We start from the raw sequence: 26,488 nt of genomic DNA on the forward strand, positions 1-26,488 counted from the left end.
GGTTGAACTACATATTTTTTTCTCGACGATTAAGAATTGTCTACTAAATCTGAGAGGTTCGTGGTTTAAATTACAATTATGCCCCCCATTCACTTACTAAATTATATTGTTAAATAGCAATCCGTATTATTAAAGTAATTAAGTTAATTTACCCTTAATCCATTCCAATTGCCAACTAGATAAATGGAAACGAAAATTCCACATTTTCATTGTGGCTGAGCTGGCACTACCATTGGACAAAAAAATTCCACGTTCAAAGCGACTGCAAAAGAAATAAATAAATAAATAAATAGTGGATTGTAATAAAAGATTCTGAATTATGAACCCTAACGAAGACGAAGACGAAGACGAAGACGAGATTTTGCTCGAGCGAGCATTGATGAAGAAACTCAGCCTTCAAGGGCTTTGTAAGCTGCCATTCTCTCGATTTTGTTTATGAATTGAAACGGAGTTCCAGTTCGAGTGGATTTTTGTTTGATATTACTACTTTCAAGTTTCATTCAACTTCTTTTGGGCGATTCTGAATATCCCTGCGGATTCTTGCTGTTTTCTGCTTGGAATTCAGATACCAACGTTGAAATGGTGAGTTTCTTTCGTTTCTTTTTGACCTCTTAGTATTAGTTGAGTTCTTCAAGCAATCTTCTTTCTGATTATTGCCTTTATGTGTGTTCGATAATGGGATTGTTTCTCTGATTTGATTTCTGGTTTTCTTTTATGGTTAGTCGGGGCGGGCTGATGGGGGAAGGGATCGATACCGGAGAGATTATTCGTCGAGATATGACGAGAAGTCGCAGTCTGGGCATAGCAATAGCAGTAATCCTCCGTCGAGACATCTCTGGATCGGCAATTTGTCTCATGTTGTGGTGGAGCGGGATATCAACCGCTGTTTTTCACAGTTTGGAGAGCTTGACAGTATTGCTTTCCAGCCCAGTCGTAGCTATGCTTTCATCAATTTCAGAAGGGATGAAGATGCAATTGCAGCCATGAGAGAGCTTCAAGGTTTTGATCTTGCAGGGAATCCCCTTAGAATTGAGTTTGCCAAGGCGGTTAGTCTTGCCCGAACTTCTTCTATCTGTTATTTTCTTCAAATTCTCTCCATGTTTCCTTTTTGTACGTCTTTGATAAAATATAAAATTTCTCTTGCAAAATAACTACAGTAAGAGAAATGATCACTCCATTCAAATCACTTGTATACTCTTAATCCAAGTGCTCTCGTAACTCCGTTCAAGACAATGCTGACCTCCACTGATATTCTTGGCTCTAAGTCAACCCAAAACTCACTGAACTACATGAATTTAACCACTTCTCCAGAGTTCTCAGTATAACAATAGCAAAATTCTAATGGTTTATATAGTTCAATCAGGTCTTAACTGGCATTATCGAAAATGTTAATGGAAACCTGCTCGAGGTCATATGTAATGCCTTCCACTCGTCTGCCTTGACAGTTTCTATGAATCTCAGTTGACCCTTAAGGACGATGATAAAATACAAATCAAGTGGTATTACATTCTTCAATCAAAAGGACGAATACTCAACAAACGCAACAATTTCATCACAAACATGCTTAATTTAATACCCCCAGGTAAAAAAGAAGAAGAAAAGGCTAGACCAAGGAGTAGTTTGATTGATGTATGGTTAGAAAAGATAGAAACATTTAAAGTGTGGTTTCAATAACATGGGATGTGACAGCTTCCGATCAAGGAGCTTATGATTTATCTTAGGTACAAAAAATAGACGTACATTTGTAGTTGAACAATCCTTTAAGTCCTGGATCTTGCACATTCTTTTAGTGATCATTTCATGTCATTGCGATCTAATCAATCCTCCTTCACACATCCTTAACTAAAGGGTTAGACATGCTTCACAGGTGTAATAATAAAATTAAAGCATGGTAATTGCTTGTCATTCCCTTATGTAGAAGGCTATTGTTAAATTGATAAATCTCAAGTAGTCCAATGATGCTACTTACACAGGGTTTTTGCAGTTCCAGAAACAAGCCTTTCAACTATTTACAATGCAAAAAGTTATTAATTTTATGAGTTAATGTCCAAAGAAAGAAATCTACATCTTCTTTCACATAAAATCAGCATAAGCATCTACTTGATCAACCGTTGAGACAACGTTCAAACCAGATTTGCATGGTGTAGAGGGTTGCCTCATAGTGTATCATTGAAGTGTGTGCGTTTGCTTCTGTGGATGTTTATATCAATTAAATGGTAGAACTGTGTGCCACATGGAAGATTGGAGTTTGTTCTTGAAGGAAGGATCTCTAAAAGAGTTTCAGATACTGCTAGGTTGTACTGAAGGTCTTCATGATATACCAACAATTAGGCAGGCACATCATATCAAAACTCCAAATTTAAACTTTCAAGTATGGTATGATCCCCCTTATTATAGAAACCTCAATGTTCCTTGACTATGAGTTATGGAATTTATTGGTACCACTCAGGGAGAAGGTCATGGATGAAAGGAAAATATCTTGACCAACTTATAAGTATCCATAATCTCGAACTTTGTTGCCCTATACATATTTCACCTAATGAAAATGGTACCACTCAGGAAGAAGGTCATAGATGAAAGGAAACTATCTTGACCAACTTACAATTATCCATAGTCTCTAACTTTGCTGCACTATACTTATTTCACCTAATGAAAATGGTACCACTCAGGGAGAAGGTCATAAGATGAAAGGAAACTATCTTGACCAACTTGTAATTATCCATAATCTCTAACTTCGCTGCACTATACTTATTGCACCTAATGAAAATGGTACCACTCAGGGAGAAGGTCATAGATGAAAGGAAACTATCTTGACCAACTTATAATTATCCATAATCTCTAACTTTGCTGCACTATACTTATTTCACCTAATGAAAATAGTACACTCAGGGAGAAGGTCATAGATGAAAGGAAACTATCTTGACCAACTTATAAGTATCCATGATCTCTAACTTTGCTGCACTATACTTACTTCACCTAATGAAAATGGATATATTGGGATAATCTGATGATGTAAATTCTGCAATGAACAAAGTTATAGATGGTAATGGAAGCCGACCATATCTTCCATCATCATATGAGAGGATATTTCTGATGCAAGAAAAAGTTGACACTCTCAGCTAAGCAATATGTATAAAATACCTCTAAACATGGCCATACATCAAGATTTTGTCATAGAACTACTTGAATTCAACTTCATGTAAGCAATGGAGAGTTTATATTTGAGTTCTTTTTCCTCTTTACCTAGTTAGTGCTGCTCTATTATTTATCTTCTGATGCATCTTTAGGTTTCAGTGTAGCAAATAACAATATTGAAAATGGTACAATTACAGTGGAAATTGAAATTATTGTTGAAGCTTACTTTTTCTTCTAGTGGATAATGTCCATTGTTTGCAGCTTCTCATCATTGAATAGAAGCCTTGCATAATTTAAATGTTCGCAATTTGACATGATCACTCAATGTTACATAAGGCAGCAAAACTCATAAGATGTAGCTCATAAGACTTTTTACTGCTTTGATTTTTGTATGCTGTGATCAATACGCAATAGTAAAAAGACATTCAAAGAATGCACAATATCCATCATTAAATAGACACTGACTATTCAATTTTGAGTGAATTTCTCTTTCCACGTGCCATTGTTGCGACTCTTCAAAATATGTTGAAAAGGCAGAGGCTATTCTCAAAACATGTTGAGAACCCTAGGTTACATTATTGAAATTGAATAGGGAATGAAGATTCATTTCACTATTCATCTAATCTTGTTAAACAGCGCAGAGGATTCTCTTATTTTCACCATGTAGACTTCAATAAACACAATCAAATTCTAATGTAATTGAGAAATGCATTTTATGTTTAATCTTGTTAAACATCACAGAGGAATCTCTTATTTTCACCGGGTAGACTTCAATAAACACAATCAGATTCTAATTTAATAGAGAAATACTTTTATATGGTGCATAAACTTTCCAGTGGAGCCCAAGTGAGTATATTGTGCTCAAAGCAATTCCAAGGACACACACTTACATCTTATATAACCTGTGAGATGCACTGGTGATGTACCTAATATGCATGAGTTGAGAAGAGTATTGTTTGGCATCATACCTGAGCTGTATTAGTTTGCTTACACTTCTTTATATATGAGATTGAAAGAATGTGTAACTTCCCTTGATCAGAAGCAGCTTCTAAGTTCTAATTGAGAACTTTAAAACATTTTACTGAGATCTCTGGTTAACAAAACATGATAAACTCTTTCTTATATATATATATATATATATAAAGTTTTATAAAGGAATACAGAGAAAACTATCTAGTTATATAGCTTATATTCCTAATTGATGCATTTTCACTGCCTTGGTTGTTTGTAGCATCTAGGTGCAAATATTTCCGTGTAGGCTGGGTTTATAGTGCTGAGGAAAGCATGGCCTTCGATGAAGAATGGAGTGAGGCAAAAGGATATGTAGAATATCCTCATTTTATCCTAACTATAAAAACACAGAAGTCTAATTGCTCAATTAATCACAAAACTAAAAAGAATCTCAAGAATGTTAAATGGTCAGCATGTCATACAATAGATACCACACACCAAACCAACAGTCTTATGGTTGAGGAGGCTTGCATTATGTGAAAGGAACGGTTGGTTCGTGCCTGATTTGTGCAAGTCCAGCCCATATAATATTCAGCCTGAACAACTAGTATGGTGTACTTGATTAAGTCTGTGGTCCACATGAATGTTTGGTTACACGTATCTGTACTTGTTCATTTTCTCAGTGGTTTCCAGACAATCTCTGATTTCATTATGAGAATGAGAGGTGTTTTTTTTTTTTTGGACGACAAAAATGTGCATCAGTTGAACATCGTGAATTGTAATTCCAAGGGTTGAGCACAGGGTACACTGATAAAGAGTTGGTTCCAAACCCCTGTTTGGGTCATTGATTTAGGTATTAAATAGTTAGACTGGATAATTATTTAACTTAGTTGGGAGGTCTTTTGCGTGACTTCTTGTCCCTTTGCCTTTTGGTTGTTTTTCTGAGCCGTTGTGATTGTCGCAGTATACAGCCTCAAATTGTAACAAACCCCTTCCTTCTTATTAGCTTAGGGAGGCCTTCTGTGGGACTACTGACTCCCCCTTTGACATAGGGACTTCTTTCATGGCTTTAGGGTGTGATTTGGGAGTTGGCTTAATATTGCATTTTATGTTTCATAATAATAATAATACTAATGAAACAAGAGTTATATTTATAAAATTTGTTGAAGGTGAGCTGATGAAGGTTGGGTTTTGTGTGGTGATGGCTACCTTTTGGAAAATCTTGTTAGAGGATTTTTGTTTAAAAATTGTTTACAGATTATTGAGGAAACAATCTTCTCCCTTGTAGCTAGATTGTGCAACTATTCCTTTTTGGCATCTGCCAATTGGAGAGCTTTTTGTAATCTCTGATGGTTTGACTTGATTTAAGTTGGGACAAATTGTCCTCTCTCTTTTCCTCATTCCAAACAACTGAAAAAGGTTGGAGAAATTTTCCGTTTACACATCAAAAAGTGATATAGATTATTCATATACACACAGGACATGCTGTGTATGTGTCTCTATGTATGTAAATAGTGTACATCTTTTCTTTTCTTTTTTATTTTTTCAATTTTGTACAGAGATTGCTTAATTTGGATCATTTCCACCATATATAATCTTTGGCAGCTCTATAAATCTCAAGGAATAGTGGGAACTGGGAAAACTCCTGAAGTACTCGAGGCTTTGTTATTTTTTGTTTAGTCATCATATTCTTTACAATGGTGGACTGGGAAAACTACTAGTGAACATTGAAATGTTCCTCAAAGCCGTTATAAAGTATTAATGTTTGAACTACTTCTTACTTTATATCAAGATCAACTCATTTTCCACCATTCGTGAGGTTTATGAAGAATTCAACCGTCTTGTGTCTATTTTGTATTGGTTCTGTGAAAAGGAAATATGTGTATGTGTGCTTTTTTTCTTCTTCTTGGGGGGGGGGGGGGGGGGGGGGGGTGTTGGGGAATATGATAACATTTCATAATGCCAAAACCTTAAGGAGAGGATTCAGGAGTTTGAACCTTTAGAGAATGATCCTTCACCCCCAAGTCATTCCGGGAAATTTGAAAATTATTCACTTTCTCAACCTACAGACATTAGTCATGGTTAGAGTCTTGCCCCTGAGACTACGAATCAACCCAACTTAAGATGACAAGCCTTTCTCAGTCAGTTTCCGTTTCCATTTCCATTTCACTGTGAAAAGAAAAACTGTCACTTTTCACAACACAACATGGGAGACAACCAAAGCAATCAAGTGTCTGAGTGTGTGAAGGCGAAGGGGTTTAGAGTTATTGTTTCCTATTCTTTTAAAAAAAAAAATTCCATTCCCTATCTTCGTCATCCTTGGCTCTTTTCCTCTCTTATTAACTTTGAAAATTTATAATTCAGAGCATTTTATTCAGTCAATAGGCTGTTGTGCCATTAATAAGAATTTTACTCTCAGGATAAGCCATCTGCATCATCACGTGATGAAGCCTATTCTCAACACCGAGAGGATAAATATCTTGGAGCGAAGGGTTCCTTCTCACAGGGACGACATGCTAGTCCTGACGAATTTTATCCTGAAAAGTCCAAAATGAATGATAAAAATGCAGAGCCTAGTGAAGTGTTATGGATAGGATTTCCAGCTTTGTTAAAAGTGGATGAAGTGATATTAAGGAGGGCCTTTTCACCATTTGGGGAAATTGATAAGATTACAACGTTCCCTGGTCGGACGTATGCTTTTGTTCGTTTTCGGGGCGTGACATCAGCTTGGAGGGCGAAAGAAACACTACAAGGGAAACTATTTGGTAATCCCCGAGTACATATTTGTTTCGCAAAAAGTGATTCTGGATCATCAAACAGTGGAAGGAACTCAATGAATGTACCTCTTTCTCCAAGATCTCCTCACCTTTTCTCAAACTTAGATTCTGGAGAATTTGATTCCCGTGGTCTTAATAGGAAAAGCAATTTATTGACCAGTGGAAACAATGCATTTGAAATGAAGAGGTCTGGAGAATTCTCATCCAAATTAGGTCTATCCGAAGATAGGTATGAACATTATGATAGCCCGACAAAAGAGAGAGGTCTTCATTTAAATAACTTCCCTCAAAGATTTTCTCAACCTAGTCTATTTTATGACGATCCATGGGACTTGCCAGAGGATACGAACGTATATCCCGGGTCCAAGAAATTGAAGACTGGACCCTTTCCCCAGGATAAAGAGCTCCCTGAGTATCCTATATCTGATTTGGAACAAGATAAACGTATTATTCCAAAGTTATACCCTGATTTTCCCCGATCAGAGGCCTTTGATCATAAGATGAAGTCTGGGCCGCCTCTGGGGTATAAACAGCCTGATCAGCCTATGACAATGCCTGACCCTTATGGAGAAAAGAGTGAACACTGGAGGGAACCGTACGATAATTTTCAGGGTCCTGATTCTCTGCCATCGAATGCTGTTGCAAGGAAAAGGCTCTCACCTGATCCAGAACAGTCGTCTATAAAAGAGTGGAAATGGGAAGGAACTATTGCAAAGGGAGGAACACCTGTTTGTCGTGCCCGCTGTTTTCCTGTGGGAAAGGTTCTGGATTTGCTTTTGTAAGTATTTGATATTCCTTTTAATTTTTGTTCCCACTTAAATCATTTTTAATCAAGTGCTGAAAAAATTATAATGCTGATTTTATCTGTTCTCATTTAACCTCAAGGCCATTAACAAGAATTTGATCCACATCCCTTCCTCTTCCTGTAACTTGATGCACTTCTTTCCACTTTAATCCTATCTTAATTTTGCTTTTCATCGGGCAGTGTTCTTTTTTCCATGAAAGGTATATTTAGGGAGTGACATGGCAATGGAAGATTTCATTTTCTTTCTGTTTATGATATTTTTGTTGGAGACAGGTTTTAATGTTTCATTTGACTTTAAAAAATGCTTTATTTGAGCTGGGGGATGAAGCATGTAGGAAACTGTTAATTTTTGTTATTCTGGCCTCTATTATTAGTGAAGATCTGGTTAAATGATTTAATTACCTTGCAATAATTTGTCCTTTCACGGTAGTTGTAGTTTTGAAGTCTCATTGAAGATCTGGTTAAAGTTTTTTCTCATTGACAAGAGGAAATTTTTCAGAAGATTTTCTTCAAAAGAAGTATTCTGATGATTTCTTTCCAAAATTTCCTTCAGTTTTATGCTATCAGATTTGGTTCTGCTGGTATTTGGTTCTTGTCCTCTCTTTAAGTTTCATGGAATTCTGGATTGTTCATTGTAAATTGTGTGCGAATGATTGGAAGGGAAAACTTTCTCTCGCCTTCTAAAAAAGTTCTATTAAAACCCATATAGATCACTGGTGAAACTGAACTCGTATTCTGCAGGCCAGAGTTCTTAGACTGTACGGCAAGAACTGGTTTAGACATGCTTTCAAAGCATTACTATGAAGCAGCTAGTGCTTGGGTTGTTTTCTTTGTACCTGAAAGCGATTCTGATATCGTGTTCTACAATGAATTCATGAACTATCTCGGCGAAAAGCAACGAGCAGCTGTTTCGAAGTTGGATGACAGAACCACCTTGTTTCTTGTACCACCATCTGAGTTCTCAGAAAAAGTGCTCAAAGTACCAGGTAAATTGAGCATTTCAGGGGTAATTCTGAGGCTAGAGCGTCCTGGTACCAGTGCAAGGCCTCCACCTTATCAAAACGAAACAAAAGACACAAATTTTTTACCTTTACATAGTGAAACATCATATACAAAACTACCGCCGTCTCCAGCTGTTTTTACCCCAATACCACCATCTTTATCTGATCTCAGTAAATCTGGAATCAATACTACATCATTCCCCAGGAATGTTGCTACTTCTGCTTCTCCTGTGTTATTTCATGGTTCATCACAGTCTGTTGGAAATTTGTCTGACCCATATGTTGAGTGCAGGCCTGATTATCCAATTCAAGAACAGCTAAATGCCATGGGACCGAGCTCATCTTCTCACCATCTACAGAATTCAATGGTCGATTTTCGAAATTTTCAGTCACAAGCTTCCAACAAGGATCCTGTTATTCAGGAACGCCCTTTGTTCATTCCAAGGGAAATTGAGGAAACAGGTTACAGTAATTACGCAGTTGGGCTTTCTAGTGTTACAACTCAACAAGAAACAAAACCGGCAGCTTCTTTGGCAACTACTCTTTCCTCCCTACCGCCCGACCAACTGGTGCAATTAGCATCCTCTCTCCTTGGACATCAAAGGCAGTCGGGGAGCACGCCAAAGGCAGCCTTGCATGAAGAATTGAGGCAGCGAAACCAGGTGAATGAATCTGTTGTACAATTGGCAAGGTCCCAAAATGGTTCTTTTCAGAATAATCTGATGAACTCTGAGCCTCAGACATCTCAGTTTGTTCAAGTTCCACAGATGCATCATGTACAACAACACCAGATGTCGAATCAGATGTCGAACGTTCCTGCTGGGCACCTTACAGCACAAAGAGAGATTCAGACAGCAGGGGCTTTAGGCAATAATCAACAGGTTCAAAACTCTGATGTAGGTGGAGAATCAGAACCAGATCCACAGAAACGCCTGCAAGCGACGCTTCAGCTTGCAGCTGCTCTTCTCCAGCAAATTCATCAAGGAAAAGGAAGTTGATCTGGCTCGTTTGATCGTGTAAAACAAACTAATATGGAGTTCAGCAAGTATGGGATGAATAGCCATCCTACAGATGGTGTGAAGAAATTAACAGATTCTAAGGGAGAGATGAGCATCATCAGCCACTTGCCAGAAGTAATATTTGTTATCCTAAGTAACATGTCCTTTTATTAAGCCTGTTTATAAGATGTTGATTAGCTAGCTAGTTAGTATCCACTGCTGCTACTGCTTTAATGCTATTAGAAACAGAAGCCCTTTGTGGTAGTAATGCCGTTTTGTTTCAAGTCTTGACATTTTGTTGGTCCTTATCTTGTTGTACCTTAGTTATTACTACTTGGGATAAGAGTTCCATTTCCTTGGTTCTGCTGGAATCCATGCCAAGATTGCCACAATTAACAGATGAGAAGTGGAAGTTCCGGGGAGAAGGAATTTCAAAGTAATGATAATCATCTTGAGCGAGGTGAGTACTCAGGGCATGGGCAAGGCATGAGCATGTAGATGTAGATGTAGGTGGTAGGTTGAGTTGAGTTGGGTTGAAATTTTTTTTTAGACTATCCCAAAATTTTGGGTTGGTGACTTGCTTCCAGTCCAAATTTCTTTTGGAACTCCAACTTTCGAGGTTAAGACTTGAGGCTCTACTGGGCCCTTCAACAAGTCTATTTGTGATGCTCATGTCTACTCGTTATCCATATCTTGCTTGTGCCTCATTTCTTCTTCAATGCAATATGTTATATGGTGTGTTGGATGATGCATATCTTTCTCAATTGTATCATGACATCCTTCTATATTGGCCCTTGCATGGTTGAATGGGCACCTCTTGAGGGTCGTTGCTTTGTTTGACTCAATGTGAGGGTCGTTGCTTTGTTTGACTCAATGTGAGGGTCGCTGTTTTGTTTGACTCAATGTGAGGGTCGCTGCTTTGTTTGACTCAATGTGAGGGTCATCGCTTTGTTCGACTCAGCGTGAGAGTCACAATCTACTCTCTTCATAATATGGTTGTGTCTCTCCCCCACTTCAATTAGACATTATTTCTAATGATTTTCTCCTATCACAATTCCATCTGATAATCCAAATAGAATTTATTATTCAACTAGTGTACTTGTTATATTAATTATTTTTTAAAAAAATCATATTTATTTGGTTTTTTTTTTAATAATTTAAAAGGTTATATTAAAATAATTAAAAAAATCCCTATGGAGTAAGTTGATAAGTTGTTTTTTTAAATTATTACTAAAATATCTTAAAATTTAAAATTCAAATATTTACCAGGATGGCATCACACTTTTTTAATATTTTTTTTTATCTATTTTAAAATTTTGATTGAATTGTAACTCTAATTGGTGGATAGGTTGACCTGTCCAAATATTCGACCCAACTCAAATCGGAAAAAAAAATCTAACCCAACCTAAATTGGGTTGAATAGTCGGTCAGATGATATAAATACCCTAATTAATCATTCATGTATTTAGTAGAGTAATAATAAATGATAAAAGAGAATAATATATTCAATATAGTCACAATATCTTCCAAGATAAAGTCATAAGAGCAATCATAAAAATGTTAAAATTGAAAAAAGAAGAATAATTGAAATATTGATCCTCGAGACAGCGGATGCGATGGTTATCGCAAGCAACAAATAAGCATCATCATCAAGTAAGAGAAATAAACTCACTCAACGGGAAGAAAATCAAGAAGCTGCCTTTATTGATCTTATCAAGAACTGAATAATAATGATGTACAGAAAGAACAATGATCCTTTGAATAATAATAATACATCAATATAACCTATCAACATAAATTGAATAATCAAAACAACGAATTTCTAAATAGCAAATAGCGCCCCCATATGAATTATACTATTACACCTAATCTATGTATATGAATAATAATATTACACCTGATCTATGCATATGAATAATAATATTACACCTGATCTATGCATATGAATAATAATATTACACCTGATCTATGCATATGAATAATAATATTACACCTGATCTATGTATATGAATGAATTGAAGAAGCCATACCAGTTAAAACAATCAGAGATATAAATAAGTTGCAGTGTCAGTGGCATTTGCCGAGTCCCTGCTGAGAATTGATAGAGCTTCAACGACTGAACGAGGAGGCTCAATATCCTTTTCTTGCACTGCATTTCCTTGTAATCGCTGCATTTGGGAAGCAAATGTATCATCCAATATCTACATACATAGAGTAAAGGATCGAACCATTGTGAGCTCATGATGATGAATTATCACATGCAGGAGTATAACCGTTCAAGCCCACCGCTAGCAGATATTGTCCTCTTTGGACTTTCCCTTTCGGACTTCCCCTCAAGGTTTTTAAAAAGTGTCCGTTAGGGAGAGATTTCCACACCCTTATAAGGAATGTTTCGTTCTCATCTCCAACCAACGTGTGATCTCACAATCCACCCTCCTTGGGGTCCCAGCATCCATGCTGGCAACACCGCTTGGTGTCGGGCTCTAATACCATTTGTAACAGCCCAAGCCTACCGCAGAGTAGATATTGTCCTATTTGGACTTTTCCTTTCGGGCCTCGCGCTCAAGATTTTTAAAATGCTTCTATTAGAAAGAGATTTTCACACGCGAGTAATGTTTCATTCTTCTCTCTAGCCAACACACCCTTTATAAGGAATATTTAGTTTTTCTCTCCAACCAACACACCCTTACACACCCTTAATGTTTCTTCTCTCCATCCAACCAACCTCGGATCTCACAATAAAAATACAGGAGAAAAGAGCATTCTTTTGCTTAAAGAATAAAGAATCATGCGGGTGCATTGAAATTTACCCCCAGAGCGTAATATGATCCATTGTACCATACTCTGTTTTCTTTCCTGCCTTCGAGAAATTTCAACACGATCTGTTCCAAAATAGCGTGGTTGCCTGTTAGAATGATCTAAATGGGCGGTGGATGGAGGACTATGAGGAAAATTAATGTATTCTCTTGAGTTTACCTGTCCCATACTGTCCCAGAACCCCCGACATATTGTAACAAATATAGGACCTGTAAAGACTTCGTGCAAGTTCGATATGGAATCAATGAGTTGTGCACTTAGCATTTGCATTCTTTCACGAACTTCGTGCTCCCCTTCTTCTTCCCTCGTTCCCTCCAAAATCCTTTTCAGCCGTGTATTACGGTTGGCTTGCATCTGATGGTGAATTCAAAATCATTAACTTTGCAGAATTAAAGATTGTTCCTTCGAACTTGGCTCAAAATGCCAAGGAAGAAAGTTGAAAAATCAGAATAAATTGTATATCATGAGAGAATTATGAAGTGATGTAAACTTACATTGCACATGAGCTTCCCTACAATTGCTTGCAAGTAGTTTTTGTACTTCGTCCTCAAAAGGACCGTGATTCCATTCATCTGCTCTCCAAACAGTGACCTCTTGTCTCCCACAACAGGCGTATAGGATGCCCACGACTTCAAGATACCTTCTACTCTAATGTGTAAGACATCTAGAATTCTCTTGATGGTATTGAGGAACATTCCCAGCTGTTCAATAATCGTTTCCAAGTCGTGAAACATGAAAATATTAAAAATAAGAAAGAAAGGTTAAATTACAAATTTAGTTCCTATGTGATTTTGAGATAGAATTTATTCCTTGTAGTTTTAAAGGCTAGAAACTAGTTCCTGTAGTTTTTAAATGCTAATCAGTTATTATGGTTTGATAAAACTTTCATAACTAGTCTCTACCCCAAGTATTATTTAGAGTTTTATTAGTTTTAAAATTAAAGGAGCCAAATTCTAAGCAAACAAATTTATAATTTAACCACCAAAAAAAAAAAAAAAAAAAAAAAAAAAAAAAAAAAAAAAAAAAAAAAAAAAAAAAAAAAAAAAAAAAAAAAAAAAAAAAATCAAACTGCAAGTATGATCCAGATATTGCAAAAGTAAATAACGAAATACATGGGGTACAAGGGAAAGACTTACATGATTAGGAACGGAGTACATTGCCATTGACTGTCTTCTTGTTAGCTTCTGAACGTGCATGTTCAGCCTCTTTGGGATGGTATCTTTCAGAGGTGTCAATATATCGTTGTACTGTTTTTCAAGTGCTTTTACTATTGCCCTCTCGACATTTGCAACAGCCTATATAGAAAAATAATAGGGAACTGAGAATGCTATAAGGTTGAGCATTGACTCCAATAAACATGTCATTATGAGTAAGCGTAGATTACAAATGAAATGGCAGAACGACGGTGACCTCTGATGTGATAACAACGATAGTTAGATTCTTACATGTTCTAAAATCAATGAATATTGAGGCCATCGATTGATCACTACTTCATATTGAACGAGGGAGTCCTTTATTTTCTCGTACATCTCCTCAGCAAATGGTGAAGTAGAATAATTTGTTGTTACACCAGACCACGGCATCTGTGTTTGTTCAATCGAGAAAATTCGCTTAGAGGCTGATCAACAACTTTTTAGAAAGAATGAATGAGCTGCAACTCTGCTTCATAAAGAGATGGTAGTGATAGAGATCGTACCTTTTCTGCTTTACATATATCCAGCAAAGTGATTTGCATATCCTGTACCCACACCATTATATAGTTATGGAAAAGATTTCTCGAGTCTACGCTACCCTGCACAGAACTGAAGGATTTCCTAATGTCAGGAAAAAATCAAATTTCTAATACAATCATCTCATTTTTCCAGATGAAAAATGATTTTCAAAAACCTGATATTCCATGATTCAAGGCTTCTTTCAAAATCAGCAGTAGCTACTAAAAGCTCATTTACGAAAGGCAATGGACCAGATGGAGGCCATGCAGAGAGGAATCCTCTAAGCCTGTTGAACAACTCAGTGCTGTAAACGGCGGCGGTGATGTTTGACAGGTCAATCGAACTGAGACAAAATGGTAGCATGAGTCAAGATCTATTCTAAGCACATCCAATCCAAAAATTGTATTTCAATTCTCTATATCCATACTACTAAAAGTACAGTAACAACCCAACCGTCCTGGTGAAGTTCGTTCAACTTCGTAAAACCTGTGGATTTCATTAATAACTTCCTCTAGCTCGGATATATAACATACCTTGGTAGTATATGCTGATTATGAATTTTGATATCAGCCTGAATTTCACCACCTATATTTTTACATAGCTGTTTCATCTTCAAATATGCCGTGGAGATGGTAATTGGATCCATGGAAAGACCTTCAGCGTTTCCCGAGACAAACTCATCAGTCTCAACCATATGCTTTTGACACCGCTTTTTCGCCGCTCTCTGCATTCATCATAGGAGTGCAATATTTGGCTTATTCGTGTAATCAGATAAATCAGAGTAGGAAAATCATCGCTTGTCCAAAATCTCAAGAAAATATAGGTCTATGTGAGCTCAAAAACGGATGATGGCTCACCTGAAAATAGTTTCTCAGCATATTCTGGGCATCTTGAGAAAGTATATCGTGAAGCTGAGTGTAGATTTTCACTGCTGGAGTTAGAGCAGATGCTGCAGAGTCTTCTGTGGGATGACCAAGTAAATCTGCCAATCCCGTAGGGGAGTTTTCATCTAATGACTTGTAGTTCTCAAAAACATTTGCCAACAGGTTCTCAATTTGAGTTTCACAATCCAGTAATATACTTCTCTGGCAAAGAGAATGTACTAATTAGAACCAAAGATGCATCATTGGAGCCCCAAATAAGTTTTAATGGCTATTCCTCAAAAGAATAAAGAATTTATTGAGCCTCTAGAGAATATACCATATTGGAGAAGAAAATAGAAAATGGTTGTGTTTGCTTAGTAAGAGATCGAGAAGCCTGTCTATAAGGTGAGAATCTATTTCTCTCAAGCTACATTTTGACTAATTTTAATACATTTTACTAGCTAAAGAATAAAGAATTTATGAGCTTCTTTAATACATTTTACTAGCTACACTTCTACAAATTACAAACCAAGCTATGCAAAAATAGTCTCAAGTAATCTATTCCTTAAAATTTTCCATTTTCACATTAAAATTTTCCATTTTCACAAATTCATACAAATTCACTCATTTTCTATGAGCCAGAAACGTGTCTACTAGAGAGAGATTTCCACACACTTGTAAGGAATGTTTCGTTCCCTCTCCAACCAATGTGGGATCTCACAATCCACCCCTTGAGGCCCAGCGTCCTCGCTAGCACACCATCCAGTGTCTGGCTCTGATATCATTTGTAACCGCTCAAGCCCACCACTAGTTGATATTATATCATTTGGCCCACTACATATCGTCATCAGCCTCACAGTTTTAAAACGTGTCTACTATGGAGAGGTTTTCACACCTTTATAAGGAATGCTTCGTTTCCTCTCCAACCAACGTGGGATCTCACAGTAACCCTCATTTTCAGGAGACTCTGGCTGGCTATCGTGATTACTCTTATTTGGGTAAGGATATATGGATAAACATACCTCTTGCCGAGTCAAACTTTTCTCGTTTTTGGCCTTCATTATGGGATCAAGTAATTCATTTACAAGCTCTAAGCAATCTTTGGTTGGAGTAGCCACATTCATGACATGAGAAAGATATCTGATCATAGGGAAGAACTAAAGCAAGTCAAAACACAACAAATGGATTTGCAAGAATATGAATCAATGATGTTCTTCAACTCGCTACTAAACATATCCATAATGTCTGTGTAATACCTGATTCTTGTATATGAGTCAGAAACTCCATAATAGTCTGCAAATTCAGTCAACAACCACTTCCAAAGTCCATCAATCCTTAGATTTCTGGAACAAAAGTGTTGTGCACGCATTGCAGCCTCTAGCACTAAATCATAGGCAAGAGTTTCCACAACAGGTCCACTCTGTTACGTACGGAACACAAAGGATCAATTAAACCAGCCACCATCTATCTTTTGAACCAAAAACAAATCCCATAATGTAAGGATATGAATTTGATACAAAAAAATAATGACTTAAAAATACCTTCATATGATTAGTCTCGTCACTTGTCATTGTATGGACGATAGAAATCTGAATTTTTCCAACACATTCCTGGTCATCATGGTATATAGGCCACCACCGAATCCTATCATTCTGCAAATAAGGGGGGGAAACTCACTTCAACTATTGATTTGTAACATGCAAAAAATAAAAATAAAATAATCTTAACGAAAATATAATACTTACGGTGTTACCGGTCAAAGATGAAACTGAAATCGTAGTTCGACCTTGGGTAGTTTTTTTGACATCCTGGATTTCTAGTAAAAGGGTATCTCCTGGAGCCTCTGGGAAACTGAAGTCACAAATGCATCATATTCGTGTTCATAACTTACATCTACTAGAAAGAGTAGAATCCTCTCCTTAAGTGGATTGATCTAATATTAATTCAGAGAAAAGAACATAATATCTTGAGAGCGATGGTTCATACGTGCTCTCTTACTTAACAGGTTATGGGTAAAAAACAAAGATCAGAACTTACAAGACATGGTAGTCTCCACTGCCAGGGTGCAAGCAAACAGCAGAATCAGACTCCAGGTCAGAGCCTTCTGTAGCACTCTTCAATTGAAATAAGCACGATAATTGTTCTGCAACGCATAAAAATATCACTATTCCACTATTGAACTGCAAAATGTTTGAAACGCTTTTTTCTTGTTTTTGCTTGCATGTTATGTTATCTGAAAGGCACGTGTTTTATTTTATCTTTCGGAAATATATGAACACACATAGATCCAAGCATCACCTGAAAATACTTGGTGCAAATATTTAATAGAACCTATCATTTCTTTAACTTGGTGAAAGATTAATCATGTGTCGCGATTACGAGGAAAAATAAAATCGGTACGAATTTACCTTCTGATGTAATTGAGAATGAAGCGTCTTTTAGAGAGTTTATGCCATTTTTCACGACAGTAGAAATATTTCGAATATATTCCACTCCTGTTTGCATATAGATTGAGCCTCTTTGCGAATAGGTATTCATCACTTTCCTCTTTGGAATCAGTCTAAGCTTTTTCACTGCCATCAAAAAATATATCTTGGTCAATCAATGTCACAACAAAATCTGGAATATGGAAAGAAGAGTCCTCACATGGAAGAAGATTGTTCACTTTAATAGAATGTTGTTTGACAATGGACATACTCAAGTAACCCCCTAGGAAGCTCCTTTGGACAGGGAATTAAACCGAATATATTGTTCAAATAATGGTGAAATCTTCTGAAGAATCTGTACCTTCCACTCTTATCTTTCCGACAACTTTCTTCTGGTTCAAAGTTACTACTTGTGCTGAATGCTCAGTGTTTCTCCCCCTTTCGGTCGGTTGTGCGAGCCGAGGTTGCAATAAAAATTTGTGTAGTCTACATAATTGTCAATTCATAGAGAGAACCCATAAGAGATCCAATAAAATCTACCATAAACTTTAAACATGAACAATGTTTGGTCAAAAAGCACAAGAAAGAGGATCTGTACCCAAAAGCATTTCGAAGAATCAAGCACCCATTGCGTAAAAATTCAGGTGAGTATGTGCAGCCTCTTTCCCATGCTTGTAGGCACAACCGAACACAAGCATCATATGCAAGTAGAGTTTGCCAGGCTTGTTGACCACTGCAATTACGAAACTCAAAATGGACAAGAATGGTAAAGATCAGTAATAACCAAAAGTACCTTGAAGCAAAATTATAGAAACAACTAATAAATAACTACTTAATTCAATAAAAACCTCGTGTTGTAACAGGATGAAGGCTCTGGATAGTTTGCTTGCAGATGAGAGATATAAGAATCTTTAGTTCCTGTTGAAGTTCTGTTCACCCAAAGAATATAAATAAAGAAGATCAAAAGAAAAAATCCAAAGCTTCTTTCATGTTAAAGCAGTCCACTGAAAACCACTTAACCTTTCAAAATTTTGGTAGGTTCCCGGAGAACAAGCTTTCCAATCTGCATTACATCCATCAAAACCCTCGGGCGCCGACAATGGGCATCCATTGTCAGTTTGATCAACTTCACTTGAACCTTCAGAATCTGGTCTAGTTTGACTTCCACATTCTGTGCTCGTGGTTTCACCCCCTCCAACATCACCAATGGGAGGTGCACTGGGGGTTCCGGCCAAATCCTCAAAAAACCTTCCATGGACACCGGGACCCTGCAACAATCAACTCAGTTCAGCTTGAAAATGATAACAGAGAAAATTTGCAGCATATAATGAGAATTATAAAGGATTTGAAGGTCTTACACGAGCACTGTGAAAGTAGACTTCATTCTGGCGCTGATTTCCATAATTAGGAGTAGAAGATTTTTGGGGCAAATTCCTTACACCCAACTTCCCATCAGGAAATCTACTTAAATTAACAGGCACTTCGACCCTGAGATCTTCCTTCAAGTACCGTCGATTAATAGAAGATATACATCGAGTTCCAGATACGGGATTAACCCTAGACTGGTAGCTAAATACATCTTCCTCAATACCCCGCACGACAGGCTTCTCCAAGAAATCCGAATCATGAAATTCCATATCATCATCTTCAGAAGAAGCACCATCCTCTTCAAATGGAACCGAAGCAATACTTTCATTAACATCAAAATCTCCATCATCGTCATCATCGTCATTCAGGCATGGAGATGCCAAACTATGAGGAGAAAGCAATCCAGAATGGAATTTCAAAGGAGGCAAAACATGAGAAGACATGAATCCAGTGCCATTAAACGCCAACGGAGATTGAGGAAATAGATCGGAGCCAGTTTTCTCGGCAAGAGGAGATCGAATTCGAGTTTCGTCTTCCACGGTTTTATCCGTCCCCTAAGGGGAAACAGCGACGAGATACAAAAATGAATCGAATACTACAAATGAAAAACAGAATGAACTGAATCAAACTGGAGAGAATACCTTTTTTATCCAGGAAATTGCAGTTTCATCGAGGCCATCTGTGAACATCTTGCTCGATGATGAATCCTCAAGCGGGAAGAGGCTTCTGGTACACAAGAGTGAGAGAAGGTGAAAGAGCTACAAGGGAAGAAGCTAGAAGAGATGAAATGAAGAAGCTCGAAGGTACAGAACAGAGTGGAAGAAAATGATGGTGAAGAAGAAGGAACGCGACAGGGCGTTAGTTCAGTACGCCTTATTTTGCCAACGGCTAGTTTCTGAAGTTCATTTAATATATTTTTTTAATATTACAAAAATTCTTTCTTTTTTTATTTTATTTTATTTTAAATATCATATTGGTTACTGTGCTTTCAATTTTGTCAAGTATTTATACTTTCAATTAATTTAACGATTAATCAAAATGGGTTAAGAATAATAATAATTTTTTAGAAATAAAATATATAATTTAAAATTTTAAAAAAAACATTAATATTAACGTTTTTTATTTAAAAAAAAACAACAATATACAATTTTAAGCTTAACGTAAATTCAGACATGAAACTAAAATGACTAAAATAATATTTTAATTAATTTTTAGTCTATACCAATTCTTTTAATATTTTATTGTTGTTATTATTATTATTTATTAAATTATAATGGTCTGAGAAATTAGAATTAAATTTTATATTTTTAATCGTTAAAAAATAATTTAATTAGTTTGATAGCATTGATTTAATATAATATAGTATATGTTTTATATTTTGGAATATATGCATTGCAAGCTTAATGAGAAACTTTGAAACTAAGATATGTAAGAATTAATAATTTTGTAAATATTTTTCTTTTTTCAAAATTAATTTAAGTTCAACATTGGGATGATACTATATGCCCCCATTTTATATTTATTTCATACTTTAGGTATACAAATTTAATATGTCCGACACAAACTTTATTATACGGTTACATCGTTATGGACTATATTATTGTGTACGTATATTTAATAAAATCATTAAATATACAAAGGTGGTGTACATGAAATAAATAAGATATATAAAACATAGTATATATGCATATGATTAATTATATTAATTTAATAATATCACCTAAATTATTTATTGTATGTGCTAACCTAAAATATGAAAATTTTGGCATTTGGATATTTAATATAATTTCAAATTCTAGAGTTGTAGCATATTTAAAATTAATTAAAATATTGATACGTAATTATTACTAAAATCGTTTTACTTTTAATGAATAATCTCATTATACGAAAAAAGAAAAAAAAAATATAAAATATAATATAAATATAGTTTAAAGTCAGTAATAAAATTGACAAAATTGACCCAGATAATAAATAAATTCTTCCATTTCTAAATAATTATACGAACTAAATTAAAATTATCTAATTTTCATAAATTTTGAAACTATATTAAAAGTATTCAAGGACTACAAGAGCTCGATGACTTGCACGTATCGGTATAATACACAAGTCTTCACTGCATTTTCTTAGATGTCATATACGAACTTAATATAATCCTGTATTTTCTCATATTCATATATGAACTTAACAATATAATAGGCAAGCCTTTACGGCATATTCTCAAATGTCATATACGAACCTAACGTCATAATATCCATATCCAAGCCTTCACTGCATTTTCTCACACATCATATATGAATTTAACGATATAACAAGCAAGCGTTCACGGTAATTTCTCAGATGTCATATACGAACTTAATGATATAATATGCAATCCTTCATTGCATTTTCTCAAATGTCATATACGAACTTAACGACTTAGCACGTATAGATAAGAAATCAATAATGTCAAAAATATCAAAGGAGAAAGCAAATACAATGAAATGGTATACAAGAATGGAAAAGGTAAAACAATGGTAACAACTTTCAAGTTTCTACTAACAATTTGGTTGGATAGAAGCACTCCATCAAAAATAGATCAATAGCATTAAAAACCCAAGAACATCCCATTTTTTTGGATTTGGTATTGGTGGAGGGCAGATCTTTGCATTCTAAACATAGGTTGGGATTCATAAAACTAGAAATAACTATCCCATCATCTCACTTCACTTCATATAATGTAATGGCTCCGAAGACAAAAAAAAAATGCCTAAGAAACTTGCTAGGCTGAAGGGAACAAGAAAGTATTAGACGGTTCGCCAAGAGCTGAAATGTTACCGTAATCGTCCTTTGGCCAGGCGAGAAAGGGCGGTGTAGGCCATTTCTAATCTATCTTTACTGAAGAAAATAGGTAGTGAACAAAGTAGAAAGATGTCAGGAAGCCGATGGTGCCGGTTGATAACATAATTGCCGTTGCCATGATCAATGAATAACCAAGATAAAGAATAGCAGACACCGGGCCGCTCAAACTCTGCAGCTCAAAGACCAAGTAGTGGATGGAATATAGGAACACGTAAAGAGCAACTGAACCAGAAGCAAAGAACGCCTTCCACCACCATCGCCAATCCTCCACACAGAGATGCATGTAGGTAAGGACGACTGATACTTCAGCACACACAATAACCAGAAGAGATAAAACTATCAGTAGAAAACCGAAAACGTAATAGAACCTTCCAAGCCAGATGCTAGAAAGGATAAAGAAGAGTTCGATGAAAAGGGTTCCGAAGGGAAGGGTCCCAGCTCCAAGAATGAGAAGCCAAGATGGGTACTTCCGTGAAGGAATTTCCCTCGGAATCTGGTTGGTTCTCACGGGAAACTGAATTTCTGCAGCTCGTGTGGCAAAGAACCCTCCCAGCAGGGTGAGTGGCACAGATATGCAAAACCAGAGAGCTAAGAGTTCAAAATATAATGAGATGGGAATGGCGCCACTACTCTTGCTGCTCCAAAGAATGAAGTTCAGTACTGTAAGAATGACGAAGACGATCCCAGGAAAGAAGCAAGCAACTGACCAGGAAACTGATCTCCACCCTTCTGACGTTCCCTTAATGGTTCTCCATGCGCGTACACCAACATAACCTGCAATAATTCCAAGGAAAAGATAAAGAATAATCATCCCTGTCAGTAGCATTCCTCTAGAAGCTGGTGACATGAACCCAAATGCTGTACAAACAACAGTGACAACTGCCATCCCCAAAATTTGAACCCCGTCACCAACCATCACGCAGAGGAGCTTCGAACATTCGGGTTCCCTGAACACATCTCCAACTACAAGTTTCCATCCTGAGAGCTCTTCGTTCATCTGTGCTTGAGATTCTTTGTCCAATTCCTCATACCTTGTCAAGTCTCTTCTCACAGTCCTTAAGAATATAACGAAAACTATACCCGCTAAGAAGAAGATTACCATTAGTGAATTTAGAATTGAGAACCAGTGTACTTTGGAACCCTCCATCCTCAAATAAGCATCCCATCTTGATGGCCACCTTATATCACTTTTGACAAACTGCACCTCATAAGTGAATGACACTTGCTCTTTCTCCCTGATGATCTGGGACTTCTCAAGCTCCTTTGGACAGTCTACATGCGTGATATTCTGTAGCATATCATACTTCTTCATCGTTTCAGGATCATATTTAACACTACAAGGTGTAACCTGAAATCCAACAATTTCATATCCAGAAGCCTTTTTCTGTTCAGCTTGCGAAATCACACCCATACCTTCTTCCCCAGTGCCAATTATTTCCACACCAGTCCCCTCATACTCGTGAACCAAGACTGTGAACTTTAGGTGGTTAATGATATAATCATCCTCACTGTTTGATGGCGTGTACCCAACTGGAAACCCAGTCCACTGGATTTTAATCCCATTTTGTTCGGTAAATCTCATGGCAGGTAAATTATCCAGTATCATGTTTACCTGATAGAGATCACGAGTTCTCTGTTTCAAAAGCTTCACTTGAACCTCACTCAAAGGCTCAGTGGTACAAAGGTAGACTGTTTCATTTACATTCATGCGAAATCGATATGGAGAGTTGTCGATCTGATCACCCATAAGCAACTCCCCAAGATTCTCTGCACTTTTCTTGACACCACCCGGTGGCTTGCAATAGGGGAGAGTATAATAGTTGAAAGGAAGCTCAGTTTCAATGGAAGTCAAGGAATTAACCTTAGCAAATATAGGATCCTCAGAAGAGTAAACATTCATGTAGCTGCCGGGGAGATAGAATGCATCGCAACGATAGGCAAGAAACAGAAACACAAGGAAAACCCGACAAATTGAGGGCTTCCTCGAACAGGAGGAGGCCATTGGAAACTGAAAGAAATGCGGCAATCTAATTACAAATCCAACCAGACTTAAAAGATCCATACGCTAGCAAAAGTAACGACAATTCAAATCATAAAACAAAAACAAGACAGCGACAAGATCTACAAGAAAAAAAAAAAAGTTATCTTTATCTTTTACCACTAATCTGAAAATCTGCTAGATTAATTAGAGAACGCATTAGATCCGAGTGATTAAACGGTTGCACGGAAGAAACGAAATACATTCTAAGCAAATCATTCTCAAACAAAGAACAAAAACATTGTTAAGATCAAACTGGAAAAAGGAGGAAATCCGACTCAATTCAATTTACACAAGCAACGATGAAATGGAAAATCAAATCAAACACAGAGAAACATATTCCTTAGCTCCATAACTCGAAATCATACACCAAGAAATGGGGGAAATCTTGAGATCTAGGTCAAGAACTTACCACCGACACGGTGAGAGATACTCACGACGAGCAACGGACGATACAGAATGCGTATATTGTTCGGGGTTCTTGAAATTGCGTTGCGCTGGGAATTAATATTCCTCCTCAAAATCTTTTTTAAAAAATAATAATAAATATATATTGTTTAATTAAATAAAATACGCATTTTTTTTATCCAAATTAATATATATATATATATATATATTGAAGTGGATTGTATACGCGAAAGCTCGAACTCATCACCTCTCAATGTCCCGTTTATGTCCGGTTGTTCCATATCAACTCTTGATCTAATATTTTTTACTATAAAGATAAAATAATTACAAAAGTTGTAAGTAATTTATAGCTTATTTTAATTAGGAACCTACGATTTAATGTTTAGTCTTGTTTGTTTAAATCTCATAAATTACCGACTTTTTGTGTAATAGTTATGGAGTAGAGATCATACCATCGCTCTAAAAAGACAGATTGTCCCCTTTTTCTTTAATCTCGGGAGAAATACGATCGGGGGCTAATTCAAACTCTTCGGATAAAAGAAGAACCGCCTCCACATTCAAACTCTTTAATCTCGGGAGAAATACGAACGGTTGCTTGTCGTGAATTTTCATAACCTTGCTATGCAAAAATGGGATATGCATTTGAAACGAGTGTCCAAATTATTATATATATCATGAATGATACGGAAATATATCGAGTAATATCTTCCTTTGTCGAAGATAAGGACAGTAAAATAAAAATATGATATATTAAATTATAGAGATGTCTATTTAACTTGTGGGATTAGAGATCGTGGAAATCTCTGCTTAAATGATGAATGAAAAGGAAGCGGGAAGAGATTCCTCTCTATTAGCTGAACGAGGTCGAGGATGGAAAGACATAAAGCTAACCGACGTCCATTTTTTTCTTCACGTGAGATATTTGATCTAATTCGAACCTTTAATATTTTTATATTAATTCTTATTTTTTTTAAATTTAAAATTTTGTTTTTTCTTTTCTCTTCCTTCTTCACTTTTCTTTAGAAATTTTCGAAAAATAAATAAATAAACAATGTTTTTAATTAAAATTCATTTTTATTGAAAGAAATTTTTTTATCAACTTAAAAATTAAAAATAAATGGGAAACTAATGCAAAATCAACTCTCTATATTATATTATATATATATATAATATTAAAAAAATTGAAAATTTTAAATATTAAACTTTTCTTTCCGTGTACACTTTCATGTATACCAAATTCTCGAGTCGAGCATCACTTTCATGCTTCTAAACCTTGATAAAAAAAAGTATGGGGTCTTACAATATTCTCGTGTTTGACTTTGATATCGTTTATAACAGCTCAACTCAATCATAAGTAGATATTGACTTTTTTAGATTTTCTCTTTTACACTCCCTCTCGGGTTTTATAAGAAATGATTCATTCTCATCTCTAACAGATGTGAGATCTCATAGTATCACTTTCATACATACCGACCATATATATATATATATATATATATATATCACAAGCTCCTACACGTGCATCTTTATCCTGGAGTCAAATCATTAAAAAAATTACGATTCATATTTTGTGATTTTTACGAGCACACAAATGAACGGGTCTCACATATAAGAAAATATAAGTTGGTTCCCAAGAAAAAGAATGCCACGTAATTACAACCACAAATTCTTGCCCCTAAAAGGAAATAAAATAAAATAATAAAAGAAAAACATTTCCGTCGTTGAAAAATGGCCATTGGTTCGGAGAAGATTAGGATTGCGGTGGCCCACTGAAACTCTGGCAACGCCTTGCCTTGTTTGTTTGCTTGCGTGTAAATCCAATAAATTAATTCAATAAAAAATAAATAATTGTGGCAAAATACATTTTAAATAATTATGAAAAATTATTTTTCTGTGAAAAAAAATAATAAATAAATAAATAAATAAAATCAATTTTCCATTCTCTAGGATGAAAAATTAACTGCCCGCCCTACCTACCTATTAATATTTATTATTTACGAGAGTTAATGAAAAAAGAAATTAATTATAAAAAATAAGATATAGTTGCCTAACTTTATAATAATTACGTTTACGATATTGTTTTTATCCGTGATTTTTCTTTATTATATTTAATTCGAAAAAAAATTAAAAACTTATTTATTTTTAAAATTAGTCCAAAAAAACATAATTTTAAAAAATAAGAAATAAAATATTTATTATAATTTTTTAAATTTATATAAAAAGAAAATTGGAAGATTATGAAAATTTATTTAATTTTAAAAGCTAAACAAAGAAAAAAAATGTTAATAAACAATTTTTTAATATATATATATATATATATATATATATATAATTTTAATTTTTAATTTAAA

At 35.7% G+C, this 26,488-nt stretch overlaps 3 protein-coding genes across 5 annotated transcripts; 1 reads left to right on the forward strand and 2 right to left on the reverse strand.

Annotated features, from left to right (window-relative positions):
• The first annotated feature begins 295 nt into the window (after positions 1-295).
• LOC111469751 (flowering time control protein FPA-like) lies at positions 296-10,038 on the forward strand. Of its 2 annotated transcripts, XM_023115162.1 has the most exons (5): positions 296-582; positions 723-1,046; positions 6,506-7,641; positions 8,410-8,874; positions 8,962-10,038. In XM_023115162.1, the coding sequence occupies exons 1-5, from the start codon at positions 580-582 to the stop codon at positions 9,665-9,667; spliced, it is 2,634 nt and encodes an 877-aa protein (XP_022970930.1). In that variant the 5' UTR covers positions 296-579; the 3' UTR covers positions 9,668-10,038. The 2 variants fall into 2 exon arrangements, with proteins under 2 accessions (XP_022970930.1, XP_022970929.1); XM_023115161.1 differs by having other exon boundaries at positions 8,410-10,038.
• A 1,307-nt stretch (positions 10,039-11,345) lies between these two features.
• On the reverse strand, positions 11,346-19,678 carry LOC111469742. Of its 2 annotated transcripts, none has more exons than XM_023115140.1 (23): positions 19,495-19,678; positions 18,844-19,407; positions 18,506-18,753; positions 18,334-18,414; positions 18,084-18,218; positions 17,847-17,971; positions 17,468-17,632; positions 17,097-17,202; positions 16,805-16,910; positions 16,601-16,711; positions 16,316-16,479; positions 16,082-16,199; positions 15,054-15,281; positions 14,730-14,920; positions 14,372-14,539; positions 14,181-14,286; positions 13,930-14,067; positions 13,621-13,779; positions 12,979-13,185; positions 12,644-12,838; positions 12,478-12,549; positions 11,661-11,868; positions 11,346-11,564 (listed from the first exon to the last, which is right to left on the reverse strand). In XM_023115140.1, exons 1-22 carry the CDS (start codon positions 19,540-19,542, stop codon positions 11,710-11,712), a joined length of 3,594 nt encoding a protein of 1,197 aa, XP_022970908.1. In that variant the 5' UTR covers positions 19,543-19,678; the 3' UTR covers positions 11,346-11,564; positions 11,661-11,709. The 2 variants fall into 2 exon arrangements, with proteins under 2 accessions (XP_022970908.1, XP_022970909.1); XM_023115141.1 differs by having other exon boundaries at positions 11,346-11,596.
• A 1,575-nt stretch (positions 19,679-21,253) lies between these two features.
• On the reverse strand, positions 21,254-24,240 carry LOC111469769 (transmembrane 9 superfamily member 12-like). Its single transcript, XM_023115191.1, has 2 exons — positions 24,142-24,240; positions 21,254-23,699 (listed from the first exon to the last, which is right to left on the reverse strand). Exon 2 carries the CDS (start codon positions 23,691-23,693, stop codon positions 21,714-21,716), a length of 1,980 nt encoding a protein of 659 aa, XP_022970959.1. The 5' UTR covers positions 23,694-23,699; positions 24,142-24,240; the 3' UTR covers positions 21,254-21,713.
• Positions 24,241-26,488: the final 2,248 nt, after the last annotated feature.

Source organism: Cucurbita maxima, unplaced genomic scaffold (genome assembly GCF_002738345.1).
Source record: "Cucurbita maxima cultivar Rimu unplaced genomic scaffold, Cmax_1.0 Cma_Scf00041, whole genome shotgun sequence".
In the NCBI taxonomy this organism is placed as follows: domain Eukaryota; kingdom Viridiplantae; phylum Streptophyta; class Magnoliopsida; order Cucurbitales; family Cucurbitaceae; genus Cucurbita; species Cucurbita maxima.